General features: G+C 41.7%; 1 protein-coding gene across 1 annotated transcript in view; it reads left to right on the top strand.

The window, feature by feature from the left end:
* Positions 1 to 1,417: 1,417 nt before the first annotated feature.
* The window catches only part of eno4 (enolase 4), a 53,841-nt gene continuing 37,787 nt past the window's right edge, over positions 1,418 to 17,471 (top strand). Inside the window, exon 1 of the mRNA XM_071205715.1 lies at positions 1,418 to 1,700. Coding sequence (XP_071061816.1) covers positions 1,548 to 1,700 — 153 coding nt within the window. The 5' untranslated portion in view covers positions 1,418 to 1,547. The remainder of the gene's footprint in view (positions 1,701 to 17,471) is intronic.

Here is a 17,471-nt window from a genome sequence, read left to right as displayed (position 1 = left end):
AAATAAAAATATGTTTAATATATTTATTTTGACAGAAACATTAAACGACCGGCGTTTGATCCACTCCCTCGTTCATGCTGTTTGTGACTTAACTCAATGTGTGTGAGAGAAATGTCTAATAGGCTATCTCTCCAAAAGGATTTTAAAGTCAAGAGTTAATTGTGTGTGTGTGTGTGTGTGTGTCTGTCTGTCTGTCTGTCTGTCTGTCTGTCTGTCTGTCTGTGTGTGTGTGTGTGTGTGTGTGTGTGTGTGTGTGTGTGTGTGTGTGTGTGTGTGTGTGTGTGTGTGTGTGTGTGTGTGTGTGTCTGTCTGTGTGTCTCTGTCTGTCTGTCGGCCATTATGATTTTCTTTGGACTGAAAAGCTTCTGCTGAGCAAGCATTCATATTATTATTGGCAATATTTTGAATATTTCGAAATAAATAACTATTTCTTGTATGAAAAGGGAAGAAAAAGGGAAGATTTTTTAACATTATCTTTTTTTTTTGGTGAATATAATAGTGTCACTGCATGCACCATCACAGGACAGTGAGATGTTGAAAAGTTGTTCAATCAAAGGAGCCCCATGCTATTTAGTGCCAGGAACAATGTACAGAAGGAGTAGTCCTTCAAGCAAATAATCAAGCAGATCATTGAGCAATAATGAATACAATATAAATAAGATGTGCTTTATCCAAAAAGGCTGTTTACCGTTGTAGAGGAACCCTTCGTCATTTGGACAGCGACTGTTGAATAGAACACCGGCCTGCTGTCAGTCTGATAATGCTCCAAAACAGTTAGCCTACCTCAATTCAATTCAACATTTTAGTCTAACATATCACTTATTCGCTGAATTAATATGTGACAGTATTGACATATATTAAACACACAAAAAGGACAAATCCGGCCTGTACCAATCCTCTAAAAATGAAGTAGCCTAAGTCAGGAACCAAACCCATCCACTCACCATATGGTATTTGTATTTTAATAAAAGTAGTTAATACGAGGCAGACGTTTGAAAGAATATACATCGATCTTACAAATATCCCTGCATATTTTTTACATTTAAGAACTATACACTTTGAAGAACATTAATTTTATTTTTTCCAACTAGGCTAACTTTGTTTCACAGTTTGGTTTATGTTTCAATAGAATATGTGTGTTTCTTCTTATATCTTTATTTTAAACTGGGCCTACTTTTTGTATGTGTTTTCCCTTATAGGCAGCAACATGTACAACATGTGCAACATCACTGCACCAACCAACTATTTACTGTTGATAAGGTGCATACTAATTAAAGCCTAATCCTATAATTACATTTTACTTTGAAAAGCATTACAAAGCAGAGGGTTGCATTCATAACATGGCAGCGAACTTACCCGTCATGGTTAATAGATACATGCAATGAATAGAGGTATTTTTCATTTTAGATATTCAGTTTTTATTAGATGGCAAATACACAGGCATCAACGATCACTCTGATTTCCTGGGCTCTTGCTGTCACTTCAATGGGTTGTTTCCATGGAAACGCACAACATACTGAGTGCGTACACAGTGAAGACACCTTGACATGGCGACCAGGCTCTCTGAGGAGGAGCAGGACCTGCACCACATGAAGAGTGCAGCGACAGAGTTCTACCGGCTCAACAGAGTCCCCCAGGAGCTAGAGAGGGCCCTGAACCAGCTCTTCATCCACAGGCCCGAAGACGTCCACGGTTACCTGGTAGGCTATATCCCCGCTGAAACAGGAAGCACCACTCGAACAGCTCAACTGATGCTAATGCTAACGTTAGATACATTCTCACACAGCAACAGCCGCTTTGCTCATTTAGCTGCTACTTTGCTAACTGCTCAGACTCATGGATGTAGACCAGGGTTGCGTTCCGATAATCCAAAAATCAGCTCCTAAATTCTAACCCTATGTCCTATTCCTTGACCTCTGAGTGAAACGTCACGGGGTTAAGGGATAGTGGATAGGAGAATTCAAAAGGACTTAGGAGAAGAGACTGCGGTACTTAAGGCCCAATCCCAAACCACTCCCTCGACCCTACCCCTCCGTGACGGAGTGAACTCCGTCTGTAGCCACACTCGCAGCTCAACGAGGCTCCCTCCTGTCAGATGGAGGGAGTAAACACAGCAGCAAGCCTCCCTTCTCTCCGGCAGAAACAGGAAATGCCGTAACTGTATGTAACAACGGTTTCAAATCAGCATCTCTTAGACAAAAAGTTTAAATGAATAACTCAAATAAAACTCTAAATATCTTTCATTGTGTTTCAAAGCTCTTTTAGTTTTAAACCTGATGTTTATAAGCTTCTTAGTTTTTGCAACGGTCTGTAAATATACACAACTTTATAATAACATTCACACATTTACCTTTTTCTAGACTAAACACAGGTATGATCCTAAGCATAGACTGTATATATAAATCCTAAATTATATAGATATAGATCCTAAGTTAAAAACATATGAGGTTAGGTTGTTAACATCGCAGTTTATCAGTGGATGTTTGCTGGAACTACTTGTAAACAGCGTGTTTCCTGACGGACACACACAGCGTGACTCCGGTCAGGTAGAGACCGGTCTCAAGTCAGCACCGCTGCAGACTCGCTGTTTGAGGGCTTGATAGCTTCTTATTATACATCCATGCTTGATAGCCCACTCCCCCTCCACACTTGTTGCTTTGGAACAGCCCTCAATATGGCGGACCCTCCGCGTGAACGCGCAAACGGAGGGGTAGGGTGTAGGGGGCGGTTTGAGAATGGGCCTTAGGCTGCAGTCGGATAGTTTAAAAATCAGCTCCTAAGTTCTAACCCTATCGTCTATTCCTTGACCTCTGAGTGAAACGTCACGGGGTTAAGGGATAGTGGATAGGAGAATTCAAAAGGACTTAGGAGAAGAGACTGCGGTACTTTAGAGAATCCGAATGCACTTTCACTATCCGACGTGTTTATGATGCGCCAGCGGACGTCCTGAATGTGCGTCTGCTGCTGTGGGGGAACTATGGAAACCACAGTTTTCTATACAGCGGACTACAACATGGATGTTTAATAAGAACGAGGGACTACTGTGAACTCATCTAGAGACTCTGCTCCGTGCTCTGATGCTGCTGCTTTGCTTTATGAACGTGGACAACAGAGAAACAGATTCTTCAGGACCAAAGTTGGAATTGAAATAAAAAAGGAAAGTGAAACGTATGCTCGTCACCCTCTCCCTCCGGTCCACATTAATACCAATGATCCCAATACGTATGATTGTATGAACTAAAGATCTTAAAATAAATACAAATGTATTTATTATAAACGTTAGTCCTTAACATCTATCACTGTGTATATCACCATTCAAACATCTTTTAAAAGTTGAACAAACCACACAGCTCAGTGAAGACTGAAATGTTGACTTTATTTGATCATTTCAGTAAAAACTAAGGTTCATATTTCTCTCTTTGATTATAATACTGATGAACGTTCAAAACAAAGCACTTTGGCAACTTACCACCTATGTTTTAAAATGCTTAATAAGCACCGTAACTTTCATGATATCATTTCTCCGTCATAATCGGTTGTTTCCGTGAACGGCCGACTGTTGAGTGACGGCAAATGCTGCGGCTGCAAGGCATTGTGGGGCAGCATTTTCGCTTCTCCTGTCAGTTAGGGAGGTCCAGTGGTTCCTAAGCTAAAGGAGGTTATAAAGGAAGTTTGAAACCTCCTTTCCTATCATTCTCATCATTCTAGAGAATTCGAACGGCACTTATCATGGCTGCCACTGAGGGACTTCCGGGTCATTTCACTCCTTTAGGAAGGTTCCTAAGCTAAATGGACTATTCCACTTCAGCCTTAGAGAATCCGAAGTTTATGATGCACCAGAGGACGTCATGAATGTGCGTCTGCTGCTGTGGGGGTGTCACTACCCGATCCGTCACCCTACCCGATCGGTTCTACGCATGTGCGAGATGATCCGGAAGTCCGGACGGCAACCCAAGATGGACACTTGACACAGTGGCTTTTAGCAAAGCTCAAAAAGAAAAACCGAGAGAGATGAGTTATTGTTATTACAACGTGACTTCACTATTATTTAACAACTCTTTTTATTGGGGTTAAGTACATTGTCAGAATAAGTGAGAAATAGATTTAACTTCTGTTAGACAGCTATCATACTGAATAAATATTTACTGTGAATGTATGCAAAAAAGTATGGCATATGGCTGTCTAACAGAAGTTAAATTCATTTCTCACTTATTCTGACAGTGTACTTAACCCCAAATAAAAGAACCCAATGAAAAGAGTTGTTAAATAATAGTGAAGTCGCGTTGTAATAACAATAACTCATCTCTCTCGAGTTTTCTTTTTGAGCTTTGCTAAAAGCCACTGTGTCAACTGTCCATCTGGTGTTGCCGTCCGGAGTTGTCCAACATGGCGGACCCTCTCGCACATGCGCAGAACCGATCGGGCAGGGTGACGGATCGGGTAGTGACAGGGGGAACTATGGAAACTACAGTTTTCTATACAGCGGACTACAACATGGATGTTTAATAAGAACGAGGGACTACTGTAAACTCATCTAGAGCAGTGCTTCTCAAAGTGTGGTCCGTGAGCGCCCCCTAGTGGCCCGTGAGTATATTGGTAACATTTCACATTTGAAATTAATTAATTCATTTGAGTTTTCCGCACTCTCGCGGGAATATCTCCGCAAGGGAGCGAGCTTAAGTTTCCCTCTCAATTGCATGATATAGCCCCGCGCAACACCTTCATCACACATCTTGCCACTTGTTTGTACCATATTCAGGCGATTTGTAATCTGTTCTAGAAAAACGATATGATTTTGGATATTTGTGAAGTTAGGTGGTCCGCGAGTGCTTTTTTTATTGGTGAAGTGGTCCTTGGTATGAAAAAGTTTGAGAAACACTGATCTAGAGACTCTGCACCGTGCTCTGATGCTGCTGCTTTGCTTTGTGAACGTGGACAACAGAGAAACATATTCTTCAGGACCAAAGTTGTAATTGAAATAAAAAAGGAAAGTGAAACTTATGCTCGTCACCCTCTCCCTCCGGTCCACATTAATACCAATGATCCCAATACGTATGATTGATAAACTAAAGATCTTAAAATCAATACAAATGTATTTATTATAAACGTTAGTCCTTATCATCTATCACTGTGTATATCACCATGCAAACATCTTTTAAAAGTTGAACAAACCCCACACAGCTCAGTGAAATGTTGACTTTATTTGATCATTTCAGTGAAAACTAACGTTCATATTTCTCTTTTTGATTATAATACTGATGAACATTCAAAACAAAGCACTTTGGCAACTTACCACATACGTTTTAAAATGCTTAATAAGCACCGTAACTTTCATGATAGCCTATAACTTCTCCGTCATAATCGTTTGTTTCCGTGAACGGCCGACTGTTGTGTGACGGCAAATGCTGCGGCTGCAAGGCATTGTGGGGCAGCATTTTCTCCTCTCCTTTCAGTAAGGGAGGTCCAGTGGTTCCTAAGCTAAAGGAGGTTATAAAGGAAGTTTGAAACCTCCTTTCCTTTCATTTAGAGAATTGGAACGGCACTGACGTACTTCCGGGTCATTTCACTGGTTAGGAAGGTTCCTAAGCTAAATAGACTATTGGAACGCAACCTAGGTTACTCGGGGCCGCCCCTCTCGCAGAACACGTGCCGTGCGTAGGGCCTCATTTTGCTGGGGGCTTTATCTTATGCGCAAATGCGGTGTAATTATTTGCGCCAGTCCACTCCCCCCCGGGGGTTGGGAGTTTTGTGTACGGACTCCCGTGCCCTTTCTCATTTCACTATTCCCCTCCTCGACTCCCCTCCTCGAATCCTATCCTCGTGTCTTAGTCCTGCCCACAGGAGATGCGAACGGAGGAGTCGAGGAGGGGAACCGAGGAGAGGGGAAGCAGCAGGCGGTTAGAGAAATGAGAACTCCTCTCCTCTAATGCGGCTTTCACACCAGCGCTTTTCAGTTTCTAGCTCCGAGCGGGAGCTTTTCTGGTTCAGCTCCGGTTTCCCTTTTTCAGCTCCCGCTCTGTGCACACCGCCCACTGGTGCCCCAGAGCTGCCCCTGCTGCGTCATGACGTCACCGTTTACATCGCTGATTTGCTCCCCAACCGCAACCATTACGGCGCTCACAACAACAACTGCGTCGGGTCGATGATCGTGTTGCTTTTAATCACGCAAAGCCAGAATAAATTGAATAACGACTTCTCCAACCTTATACTTTGCTCCAGAGTGCCGTGGTTCATTGTTTATTAATGTGTTTCTGCAGCATGTACCGACCGCTGCAGTGCTGCTCTTCCACAGGAGTGTATTCTCCCGTTAGCTCCCGTTAGCTCACACTGCAGCGGCCACTCTAAAGTATCACTGTCCGACTCACACAAGCAGCTGATGCATATCCCCAGTTCCCCTTAGCCTAAGGGAATGTGTGTCAGTCTGAATTGACACTGTTTGGTATCACAACGCTGTTATGAAAGTTTCTCTGGTATAAAACGGGTGATGTTGGCATAGCAACCGAAGCTAAACTGACTACTTGCATCCGATAGCTGCAATAATACAAAACAACACGTCTGCCTCTCTCCACAATGATCGATAACAGCGAACGGATGGTCAAAGTAAGGTACAAATAAACAGAATCACACGAAGCCTGGTTAGTGTTGCCTGACTTTATAAAGTGTGTTTATAGGCACTACTGCTTGTAGGCAGGCATAACAGTCGACCCATGGGAGGTGGGGTTAGTTTCCTGCACGCCTCGACGTAAGAGAGACGTAAGCGACGTCGCCTCTTAGCTCCAAAGCTCTTGCCTCTGGACCGACAATTTTTTGGAGCTGGAAATGAAGCGGATTCCGGAGATAAGAGCCGGCGCCGCTCCGGTGTGAACAGGAAAACCCGGCGCTTTTCAGGCTCTAGCTCCGAGCCGGAGCTGAAAAGGCGCTGGTGTGAAAGGGGCATTAGTGGTCATTTTAAAGAGACGTCCATTAATTCATTTCATTTCAAACCTTTATTCAGACAGATAGGTCCCTTGAGATCATGGATCTCTTTTACAAGGGAGACCTGCATCAATTTAGTTCCACATGAAACATAAAAACAACATAAAAACAAACAATAGAGGACATCATATTTACATATTCACCAACACTTACAAACACCCATAGTGTCAGAAAGCATCTCGTGCAGACGTGCCTTAAAAACATTCAGAGAAATAAAATTGCTCAATTTCGACTGTAGGCTGTTCCAAGCAAGTGGAGCTGCGCACATAAAAGCCGTCTTACCTAAGACAGTCCTCACTCTTGGCACATCTAACAAGACCACATCCTGCGATCATCATTAACATCCACATAACAAACAATCAAAAGAAAATGTATGCAATTTAATTATTTTAACCTGCTTTATTTGGGGGTGGACCGGGTGGACCTCACATTCTCTAGGGGGGTCCGGGGGCATGCACCCCCATCAATCTGGTGCACTTTGAGCACAACATGAATTTATGGATACAGCTCTCAACACTCAGATGAAAGGAAGCTGTATACTTTTCAATAATCCAAACATCTTTAGAATATGATCACAACCAACAACAAATCATTTCAACTTGTTTAATCTTATCTTATGTTACCTGGTTAGCATTCTTTATTTTTATTTATGCATATTTTACTAATCTCTCCCCTTTGAAACTGTTTTTTTTTTTACTGTCTTATAGTACACATTGGAATGATTTCTTACTTTATTTTTTACAACTATATTAAATAGATAAAGGTGTGCTCTCTCTCTGTCTCGCTCGTTCACAGAAGCTGTGTGCTCCTCCGTGGCGATGACACGAGCGTCATGTATTATTATTTTAATGTATAATATAATTAAAAAATGTTGGTGCCTGGCTGGCGCCCCGTAGCAGCGGCGCGCATACATTCAGCAGCGGCGCAGCGGCGCTGCTGAATGTATATAGGGGAAACACTGTATTTATATAAATATATACAATTTCAGAATCAAAGTATGAGAGCACTCTCATAATAACGTAACACTATCAGGGACTGGATATACCCACCCCCCCCTCTCTCTGGTCGCTACAATGAGGAAAATAAATTACGGGCCAAATATTTTATTTACAAGTATTAAAAGTAAGCATAGGACACCAAACCAAAACCTGTCTGTCCGCTGCATCTACGCACACACATAGGCCTGTCGCGATAATCGATAAATTGACTTATCGTACGATAAATAAAAATGGACTCGATAACTTTTCTGAGCTCGATAAATTGCCGTTTACATAAGGATGTGAACAGCATTTTAGCCAGGCTGTGAGGGGCGGGGCTGACACACAGCCAGGACAGGAGTCAGAGGGTGTTTCTCCATCGCGAGGATGCTGGCTTGGTAGTCGCGTACTTCCAAGTCACTTCCTTCAGAAACGAAGCAAGTATGCTTCCAAGCCACGGCTTCGGAAAACGAAGAAGAATGGAACAGGCTAACAAGTGTGCCACTCTCTAACGGTTTCAACATAAACTTTACCAAAAATAAATACCTCACGATGTCTATCTAATTATGAACTTGCTTTACTTTCACGGAACACATTTTTGGTGATAACAAACAAATGTAACAAAGTAACATATTTACCAACACATGTTCTACGCCACTACATACTTACATTAAAATGTGTGCTGCGTCGGTTCAGCCATTCTCCGCAAGGGTTTTTTAAATTGGTCCGTGCGCAAAGCATTGTGGGGATTTTAAGGACGCGAAGTCTACCCATGTGCAGCCTCGAAATTTCCCCCAAACCAAGGACGCGGCCTCGGTGGAATTCCAAGTATGCTGGAGATTGGAACAGTCCTTCGGCGGCACTCGATGACGTAGCATCCTTGAAATATTGGCTTGGAAGCCAGAATCATCGATATTGAGAAACGGCCCCACACTCCGCATGCACGTGCAGCAGTGTAGCATCCACATTAATAATATAGCGACAAGCGGGAGACAACGTGTGACTTACTCGAGGGGAATTTAAAGTTACATGGAATTGGTTACAACACCTAACTACACATCTCCGATGTGGCAGTATTTTGGATTCAAGCCAAAGAATGAGGCCAACCATACGGATTTGAATGAGCCGGTATGTCGCAGTTGTTTAAAAAAGTCAGCGACAAAAGCAGGCAATACCACTGTTAAAGCCATTTTTCCTTTTGTTATTATTGTCTGAATGTTAGGCTTAATAATAATATAAATTAGATTATACTGTAAATTATCGGCTATTTTTGTGAGTCACATTATGGTTTAAAATGCATTAATTTAAGGCTCACTTATTATTTGTTATATGTGCGTTAGGGTGCATCAAAAAACACAATTCTTGAATTTTGATATGGCTGGGTGCTAAAAGTGTTCCAATATATGTAGAAACAACACATGCAAAATATTTTTCCAATACATGATGATTTAGGGGTGCCACCGCACATCTGTTTTTGTTGGATAAAGTGGTAAACAGTGCTCAATGGGCGCCATGGAGATCTGAGGTAAACAAGACTGCAGTTCAAGAAAACTGAGGTGATCTTTCTGTTTTTGTGTTGGGTATGTATTATTACATATTACTGTCATATCTGTAGTTGTGTCTTTGTATACTTAAGTCATATTTATAGGTATTTGGTGCTCATTACATCTAGCTAACGTTAGCTAGCAATAGTTTGCTAACCACAGTTATCTATCTATGTTAGCTAAGCTATTAAGCTTAACATCAACAGTAGCAGCTATTCTAGAGTGGACAATGTCATATTCAGAGTATTGATGTCTCATGTTTATTGAGAGTAGCATTGTAGTTGTTACAGTAAATTAACATTTTAAATATAAGTATATTTGCGAGCACAGCTAGCTACTCTGGTAGTAACGGTAAGTTATGTTGAAGTTAGACTATGTACAGCTAACATTGAGGCTTATGCAAGCATGGTTTATCATAATTGAGTGATATTAAGTATGCCAAGATATGATTTTAAACTCTATCCTTGTATTAAATTAACATTTTAAACATAGGTATATTTGCAAGCACAGCTAGCTACTCTGGTAGTGATGTAAGAGTAAGTTATCATTGTAATGATGAAGTTGGACGATGTACAGCTAAAATACAGCATGGTTTATCATAATTGAGTGATATTAAGTATGCTAAAATATGATTTTAAACACTATCCTTGAGCTTGCGTCCTTTTCCTTCCCAGGCACTGCACAACACAAACCACCCCAGGATCCAGCTCTCCTAAGATGCTGCCCTCACCAACTGGTCCCTGCCAGAATAGCAGTCGCAGCCTGGTCTTTGGTCTGGGCCCCAGCATCACCAGTGAGGATGGCATCATCACTGGCGCCAAACTGCCAACTGGTCGTCAGATCATATGCTGCATGCTTGCCAAGAAACCTGGTGCAAACGGAGCGTTGTCGCAGTTCGAGGCAACCAAGGGTGTCCTGGAGCAGGTGCGGCCATTTTACAAGAAAGCGAACATCGCAATGGTGAGCGACAAGTGTACCTGCCACAAGATGGTAGACTTAATCAATGCTAACAACAAGCTGCGTAAAATCTCGCAGGCCAAGCGCTCCAGTGAGACTACAGCGAAACAATTGGAGAAAATGGAGTGCAGACTTGATGCCACATTTCCGCTGTGGCCTCCAAATGTTGAGAAGCTGATTGATAACCCAGAAGACCTAGCTTTCTTGGCCAGCATGAAGACCGACAGAGTGGCCACATTTGGTGTATTGGACAAAAAGCTGCAGCTCAAGGTGAAGCGGCGAGAGGAGCGTCAAGCTGCTGCAGCAGCCAGGCAGTCCCGCTGTGAAAAGGAGCTGGAGGAGATGACGGCAATGTCCAGCTTGGTGTCGGAGAGTGATGAGGAGCCAGAAGAGGATACTAACAGTCTGTCCAACATCTGAGGGCGAACCATCCCACAAGCATAAGAAGACTGGAACAAACGTCTTCATTCCACATGACATCCTTAGCCGACCAAGTGTTGTGTCACTGGCTTCAAGGTTGAAGATGTCACCAACGCAACTGGCTGCCTTCACGCGTGGCCTGGTTGCAGAGTCAGGCGGTGAATGTACACATCTCTCTTCATGACCACAAGTGAGGTGACTACCGTGAGTTTGTGCATCTGTGTCTTGTGTTTCTGGATGCAGGTGGTGAAGAGCAGACTGCAGTGACCTTCCAACGACCGGGAGCGCTCCACAAGGCACGATGGATGGCCAAGCTGCTCTATACTCTCAAGCTGGCTTTGATGAAGCAGCACATCGCGTTGCTTCCCCAGGCCATAATTACCACACGGCAGCAGGTGCCGAAGATTCGGGCATTTGCCCTTTTCATTACACACATCTATGCAAAGTGGTGGTTGACCTGCGAGAAATCTGTAGATGCTGCCTGGAATGACCTGACACTCTACCACCACCTGCAGGCATACAAGGCTGTAGATGAGGGCATTGCAGCATCAGCGATCAAGGCACTGGAGAGGCATCGCTGGTACCTGACAGGTGAGACGCTACCCCTGGCTCTCTTCAGCAGCAAGGTGCCCAATGAGGACAAGCGTGCACTTGCCAGTGCGATCTTGGAGCACAAGCCCGCTGATCTCCCCATGCACATCCCTGAGCAGCGCTTTGGCACTGGCTTTGGCAAGTCAAAGTTCCCCACCCTCTTGCCAACCACCAGCTTGGCTGATCTCGCCAATAAGGATTGCTGGTTTGGGATGCACCAGCTGCACATAGATCCAGAATTGATGTCTCTCGATGTGAAGGAATGGGCGACCAATGCTGCGTTAAAAAAAAGTGAGGTCAATGTATGTGCAATGAACGTGGTCAATGACTGTGCCGAGCGTGGCGTCAAGCTCACGTCCGACTTCGTCGCAGTAGCCAGGAAGGAGCAGCACCTGCAGAATGTGCTGCAGGCAGTTGAACATGACCGCAGCCAACAGCCAAACCTTCGCCACTGCAAACGCAAGCTAATCGCAAGCTAATCGCAAGCTAATCGCAAGCTTGCGATAGGACGGTTACTCTTAAGTTTGAAGTTTAGTTAGGGTTTGTTCTTTTAAGTGTGTCAGTATTGCCCCTTGAATTTAACAATAAAGTCAATTCAACTTTATATGTGTGTCCGACATCCATCACTGCTGCAAAAAACTCAGGGTAACGTGAACATGTCCCATTGAGCTCCATTAATTTTGTCTATAGGACAAACGAATGGAGAATCTTGAAAATTGAATTCTGAGAAATGCCCAAGTTGCCCAAAGGGCAAACAAACAACTTTTACTTTGATAACCCTATAGAACATGTTACTGTATAAAAGTTCACTGTACTCAACATTTCCAGGTCAACCTTTTGGCAATTAGACTAAAAATTGCAAATGTTTCGAAATTTCACAAAAGTTCATGTCTTAGGTGGCACCCCTAAATCTCAATGGAATTCCTCAAAACTTTGCAAAAGTAATTTTTATGTCAATTGGAACACAATGCAATGCCAGCCAAATTGATATTTTGAAATTAAAATTTCCCATTCAAATTTGATGCACCCTAATGTGCGTCAGTATCACATGCATGGCTATGCCTATATATGGTAGATTGATAGGACACAGCTGGGGGTGATATACGGGGAAACGGAAAAGTCTTTTGACCGTGTTCTTTTTGTTACTTTGGAAAATGATACACCTTTTAGTTACTATGAAGCGAAGAAATGTGTCCTCCTGTATGTACCGTGTGGATCAATGAATAAAGCTCATCTGATTCAACTACGATCTCCGCTGAATTGTTTGGAAACAAAGAGAGGCGCGTCAAAACCCACAACCCCGATAGAGGTGGCTATTAAATTGTAGACAAGGATCAAGACGCCACCACATTAGTCAAAAGACTCCGTAAGCTGTGGATAAAAACTTCGAAGGACAAGCACAGGATTCGTGTGGATTTCAGCTCTGCTTTGGAAACAGTGAACGGACGTTCTAAAGTGCCGAGGAGGAGGCCGTGAGTAAACCATGCTGGTGTCGGTACCAGATGTGTTCGGGGTACCAGATATGTTCGGGTGTATTTCCGTCGCATCCGTCATATCCGTCATATACTCTGCTCCCAGCGCTCTGCTGCCACACACCGGCCGTCTGCAGAACTGCAGCCGGAGGAACTCGGGACAGCTTGTTATGTGTGGGATGCTATGGTGGGGTCCCATGTACTTGTGCACATAAATAATGTTTCTAATTATTTACAATTAAAAAAAATATATATTCTGCGTTACTTTAGCCAACACTTTTATAAGGCCACTAGATTAGATAATTACGAAATGTGTAGATAGAATACATATCTTTCAGGTTGTTATTTTGTCATTATGTTTTATTATTTATTAGTATATAGCAGGGGTCGGCAACAGGCGGACCGCGGTCCGGATCCGGACCCAGACGCCGACCTATACGGACCCTGAGCTATAATCAATACATTAATAGGGGATTGATCGGCGCCTCCCGCTTTTTTAACGCTGATTTGGGTGACTTGTGTAATTCGTGGAGAACCGAAGAGTTTTCGTTTTGGGGGTGGGGGGGGGGGGGGGGGGGGGAGGGAGTCAGTCCGACAGACGGACAACTTCTCACTTCAAAAAAGAAGAAGAAATCTAGACCACAAAAATAATTAAACAATCGAGTACCTGTTTTTCCTGGCCAAGGACAGGTTCATGAACACAACACGAGCGTAACGTGTCTTCACGTGGTATATGTCTCGTCTGAAAGGAGTGCTGACAGAGAGCACCGGAACGCCGCTCCAGCCCTTAAAATATTGCAATACCCATAAGGAGCTACACATGCCGCAGTGTTTGCGTGGCTGTGTCTTTAGTTGTAAGCACAGTGGCGATCTGTTGTTATTAGCATCTGGTTAGCTAGCTATGCTAACGAATTTAAAGAGCTTTTCTACAACCAGGTGGAAGAGAGCTCTCTCCTGAGATGCTCAAATAACCTCAGCTCAGTGAGGTTAAGGCACACCTTGATATGATCATTATAGTTATTAATGAGACTAAATGAAAAACAGGTATAAAATACTATATGACAGCAACAAAAAAGTTGTTAAAAATAACAAGAATAGAGTTTAAAATGGGAGTGATTTGTAAAATATCCAAAAAGGAAAATATGCTACAGTTCTGTTTCATATGGGTGTTGAGAGATGTATCCATAGATCTCTTAATGTTGCTCTCAAAGTGCACCACATTGATGCTTTTAACTTCAATATTTAAAAAAATATCTTCCCGGGGGAGCATAGAGGAGGGTAGTGAGTGAGTGAGGGACTGCAATATAAGAGGGAAAGAAAGAGAAACTTTAAAACTGTTCAATTGTTATGATGTGTAAAGACTGATATTGTTCTATAATCGGCTGAAACTGTTAAATCATGATGTGAAACGGTTAACAAAGAAAAAGGGACACTCAAGCTGCTGCTACACTTTATTTTATTTATCTAAAATTAAGCACTTTTAAGATGCACATGTTTTCAAAAGCTATTTTATTTATTTTCTCTATTTTATTTGTAAATGCAGCCCGAGAGGAACATTGCACATATCCACAGTATTTAAGTAATGTTAATTGACAATAAATATTGTTGTTTTTGAATTGTACTTTCTTTATTTGATTGGCAGTCAGTTGTTGATTACATGCAGACGTTGATAAAGCTACAGGTCACTTCAATATATATCACACTAATTCATAAAGCAACTTAGACATTTTGATGTTCCGGACCTTTGCATGGGGACATTTTCTCTAAGTGGACCTCGTTGAATTTTAGTTGAAGACCCCTGGTATATAGTATCTGAACTTTGGAGAGGAGTTGGGAGACACACGACACATCAAATCACATCTACAGATCAAGACGAAGCGAATGGAAGTACTCCCATACTCATAGCGTGAAAATGTTTGTGAAAACGTGTGCAAAGTCTCCGAAAATCCTAAAAATAAGCTCATATTTGAATTCCCCATGAAAAAACCAACCTGATCTCACCAGAATGCGTGACTCCACCACGACTCCTTAACACCACAATGCGTGGTGGAGTCACGAACTTTGTTACATTTGCGTGTCGGCACCACGCAAACAACCCCAATGTAAAGTGAATGAGGCTCCTTTGTCGTGGTGCACACACGCATTTCTACAACGTCCCGCAGTGAGCTTTTATTCTATACAACGTTTTTTAAATCTACTTTATAGCGTGTAGTAACTCACGGGAGGCTTCTTTTATTTTATTTGTATTCATAATTATTTTTATTTTTCGTCAGAATGTAAAAATTACATTAGTTACGAATTTGTGTTCTCAAAAAACAGTGCATTGTGTGTAATGCAACTGTGATTTTTATTACATTAGTTTGTTTTTAAGGAAGGCCAGAGCTTCAGCTGTGTCAAATAGATTGTTCCCTTTTAGTTAACGTTATTTAAAAGATAATGATCATGTCTTGTATTACGAGCGTCCATTCCCATTGGATAACGGAGAATTTTACACCCGGAAGTAAGTAGCCTATTCTCCTTACTGTCGATTGATTTTACAGTGATATCTGCACTACTCATCGACTAAAAAACACCAAATTGTCCTTGTTGATTACACAACATTGATTGGTTTGAATTGTGTGCAATGCTTTTGTATTTTCCCCCTTCGATTCGGAGAAACAAAGATTTTTTCGGAGTTTTTGGACGGCAGAAGACACTACACTACCCAGAATCCTCAGCTATCGTTTGGGACTACACCATGAACCCCGTGATCAGTCCTCAAGTTCTTTGATTGGTTGACCTCCAACTGCATTCCATATAAAAAAAAGGTTTCGTAAAAGAGAAAATCATACTTTATTCAGCAGTGCTTGCTTTACTCTTTGATAGTCATCACATGAATGCATTGTAATAAATGGTTTGGCTGCATTAAATATTACACATCTGTCTTAGTTCTTTATTTATCTACAGAGATCGGGCATCAGCATAGACTGGAAACTATTCTTTTACCGTTCTGTTTTAATTTCACAATAAAGTTAGTAGTAATATTTTGTTTTGATATTATTGTTTTTTATTAACTACTAGACGACTGGGTCATGTTAAGACCATCTTTTTTTGGTTGCTATGGGTTTTTTCCATCGCTTTTGTGTTACAAATATCAAAACAATAACAAAATAATATTCGTCGTAAACTAAACCGGAAACAGCAGTATATTTTATTTTGTTAACACTGTAAACTTGACAGCCTTTTAACCCAAACCACCTACTGGTTAAAGCACGTTATTACACGTTTAGAGTAATTGCAATGCAGGAAGATTGTGTTGCTTTTTAACGACTGTTTAAAATGCCTTTTTCTTAATGTCTTTCATTTTTGTAACGCACTTTTGAATGTGTTATATTTTATGAAAACATTCAAATATTAAGAGTACATACAAAATAGTGGGAAAGTAGAAGGTCAATTATATAAATATAGAATAGAAAATATCAAGAAGATACTCAAATGATATCTAGAGTAAAACAGTTTAGTGCCTGATAGGAGGATGTGCTAACTAATAAGGCTTTATTTAAAGAAATGTGCAGAATACGACAGTGTAATGGTGGAAGTATACACACATTGATAGATGTCTTGTAATGCACTGTTGATGAACCTGTGACCCAAGTTTGTCATTCATTGCATAACTACACTGTTGTGTATATGATATGTCAATAAACCTTAGAAAATCTTGAAATCTTGAAAGGGATGTGCAAAATAGCAATTATATACAGTCTTTAATGAACTATTAGAGAATAACGAGTAATGAATATGCTTTAAACGGATCTGCAGATAAATATGTAGTCTTCTCAAGCACCAACTATCAAATATCTCTCCTGATTGTTGGCACTTGACAATCACCTTCACTGAATTTCATTCAGGTGTAAGTAAAGTCTGATTTAAGGGTTGTTTATATTTCACATCATTAATCCAAATCTGTAAAGTAACTAAAATAAATGTAGTGGATTAAAAATACCAGGTTAACCTTAAAGAAAGCCCTCAGGATTATAAAAGACCACCATCACCCCAGCCACAAACGGTTCTGTCTGCTGCAGTCTGGCAGGCGGTACCACAGCATTCGGACTAAAACCACCAGACACAGAGACAGCTTCATCCCACAGGCCAGAAGACTATTAAACACCTGAACTTAGAAATAACATTCATCTGGCTGCTACTTAGAAATTATTTATCTAATATATCATATTCCAATCACTTGTATATAGACTCTTATTGCACTATTTCACTATTTTTTCTGTGCATCTGTTTTATTGCGTAGCACTGTTGGAGGAGCCTGTGACCTAAGGGGGGGGGGGGTAGGACACGTTCGATTCCTGTTTTGAATAGTGTGCCGTCGATGGGTTTCATTCCATTTCAAAGTCCTTTTGGACGCTCTGTGTAAACGTCGCGCATCCAATCACAGAGGTTGAGGACTGATCACGTTTGTCAAGCTAAGCACATGGTGTAGTCCCAAACGATAGCTGAGGATTCTGGGTAGTGTAGTGTCTTCTGCCGTCCAAAAACTCCGAAAA

Source organism: Pseudochaenichthys georgianus, chromosome 15, assembly GCF_902827115.2.
Source record: "Pseudochaenichthys georgianus chromosome 15, fPseGeo1.2, whole genome shotgun sequence".
NCBI classification, from domain to species: Eukaryota; Metazoa; Chordata; class Actinopteri; order Perciformes; family Channichthyidae; genus Pseudochaenichthys; species Pseudochaenichthys georgianus.
The sequence above is the reverse complement of the archived record's forward strand: the minus strand, read 5'-3'. Positions and strand labels throughout refer to the sequence as shown.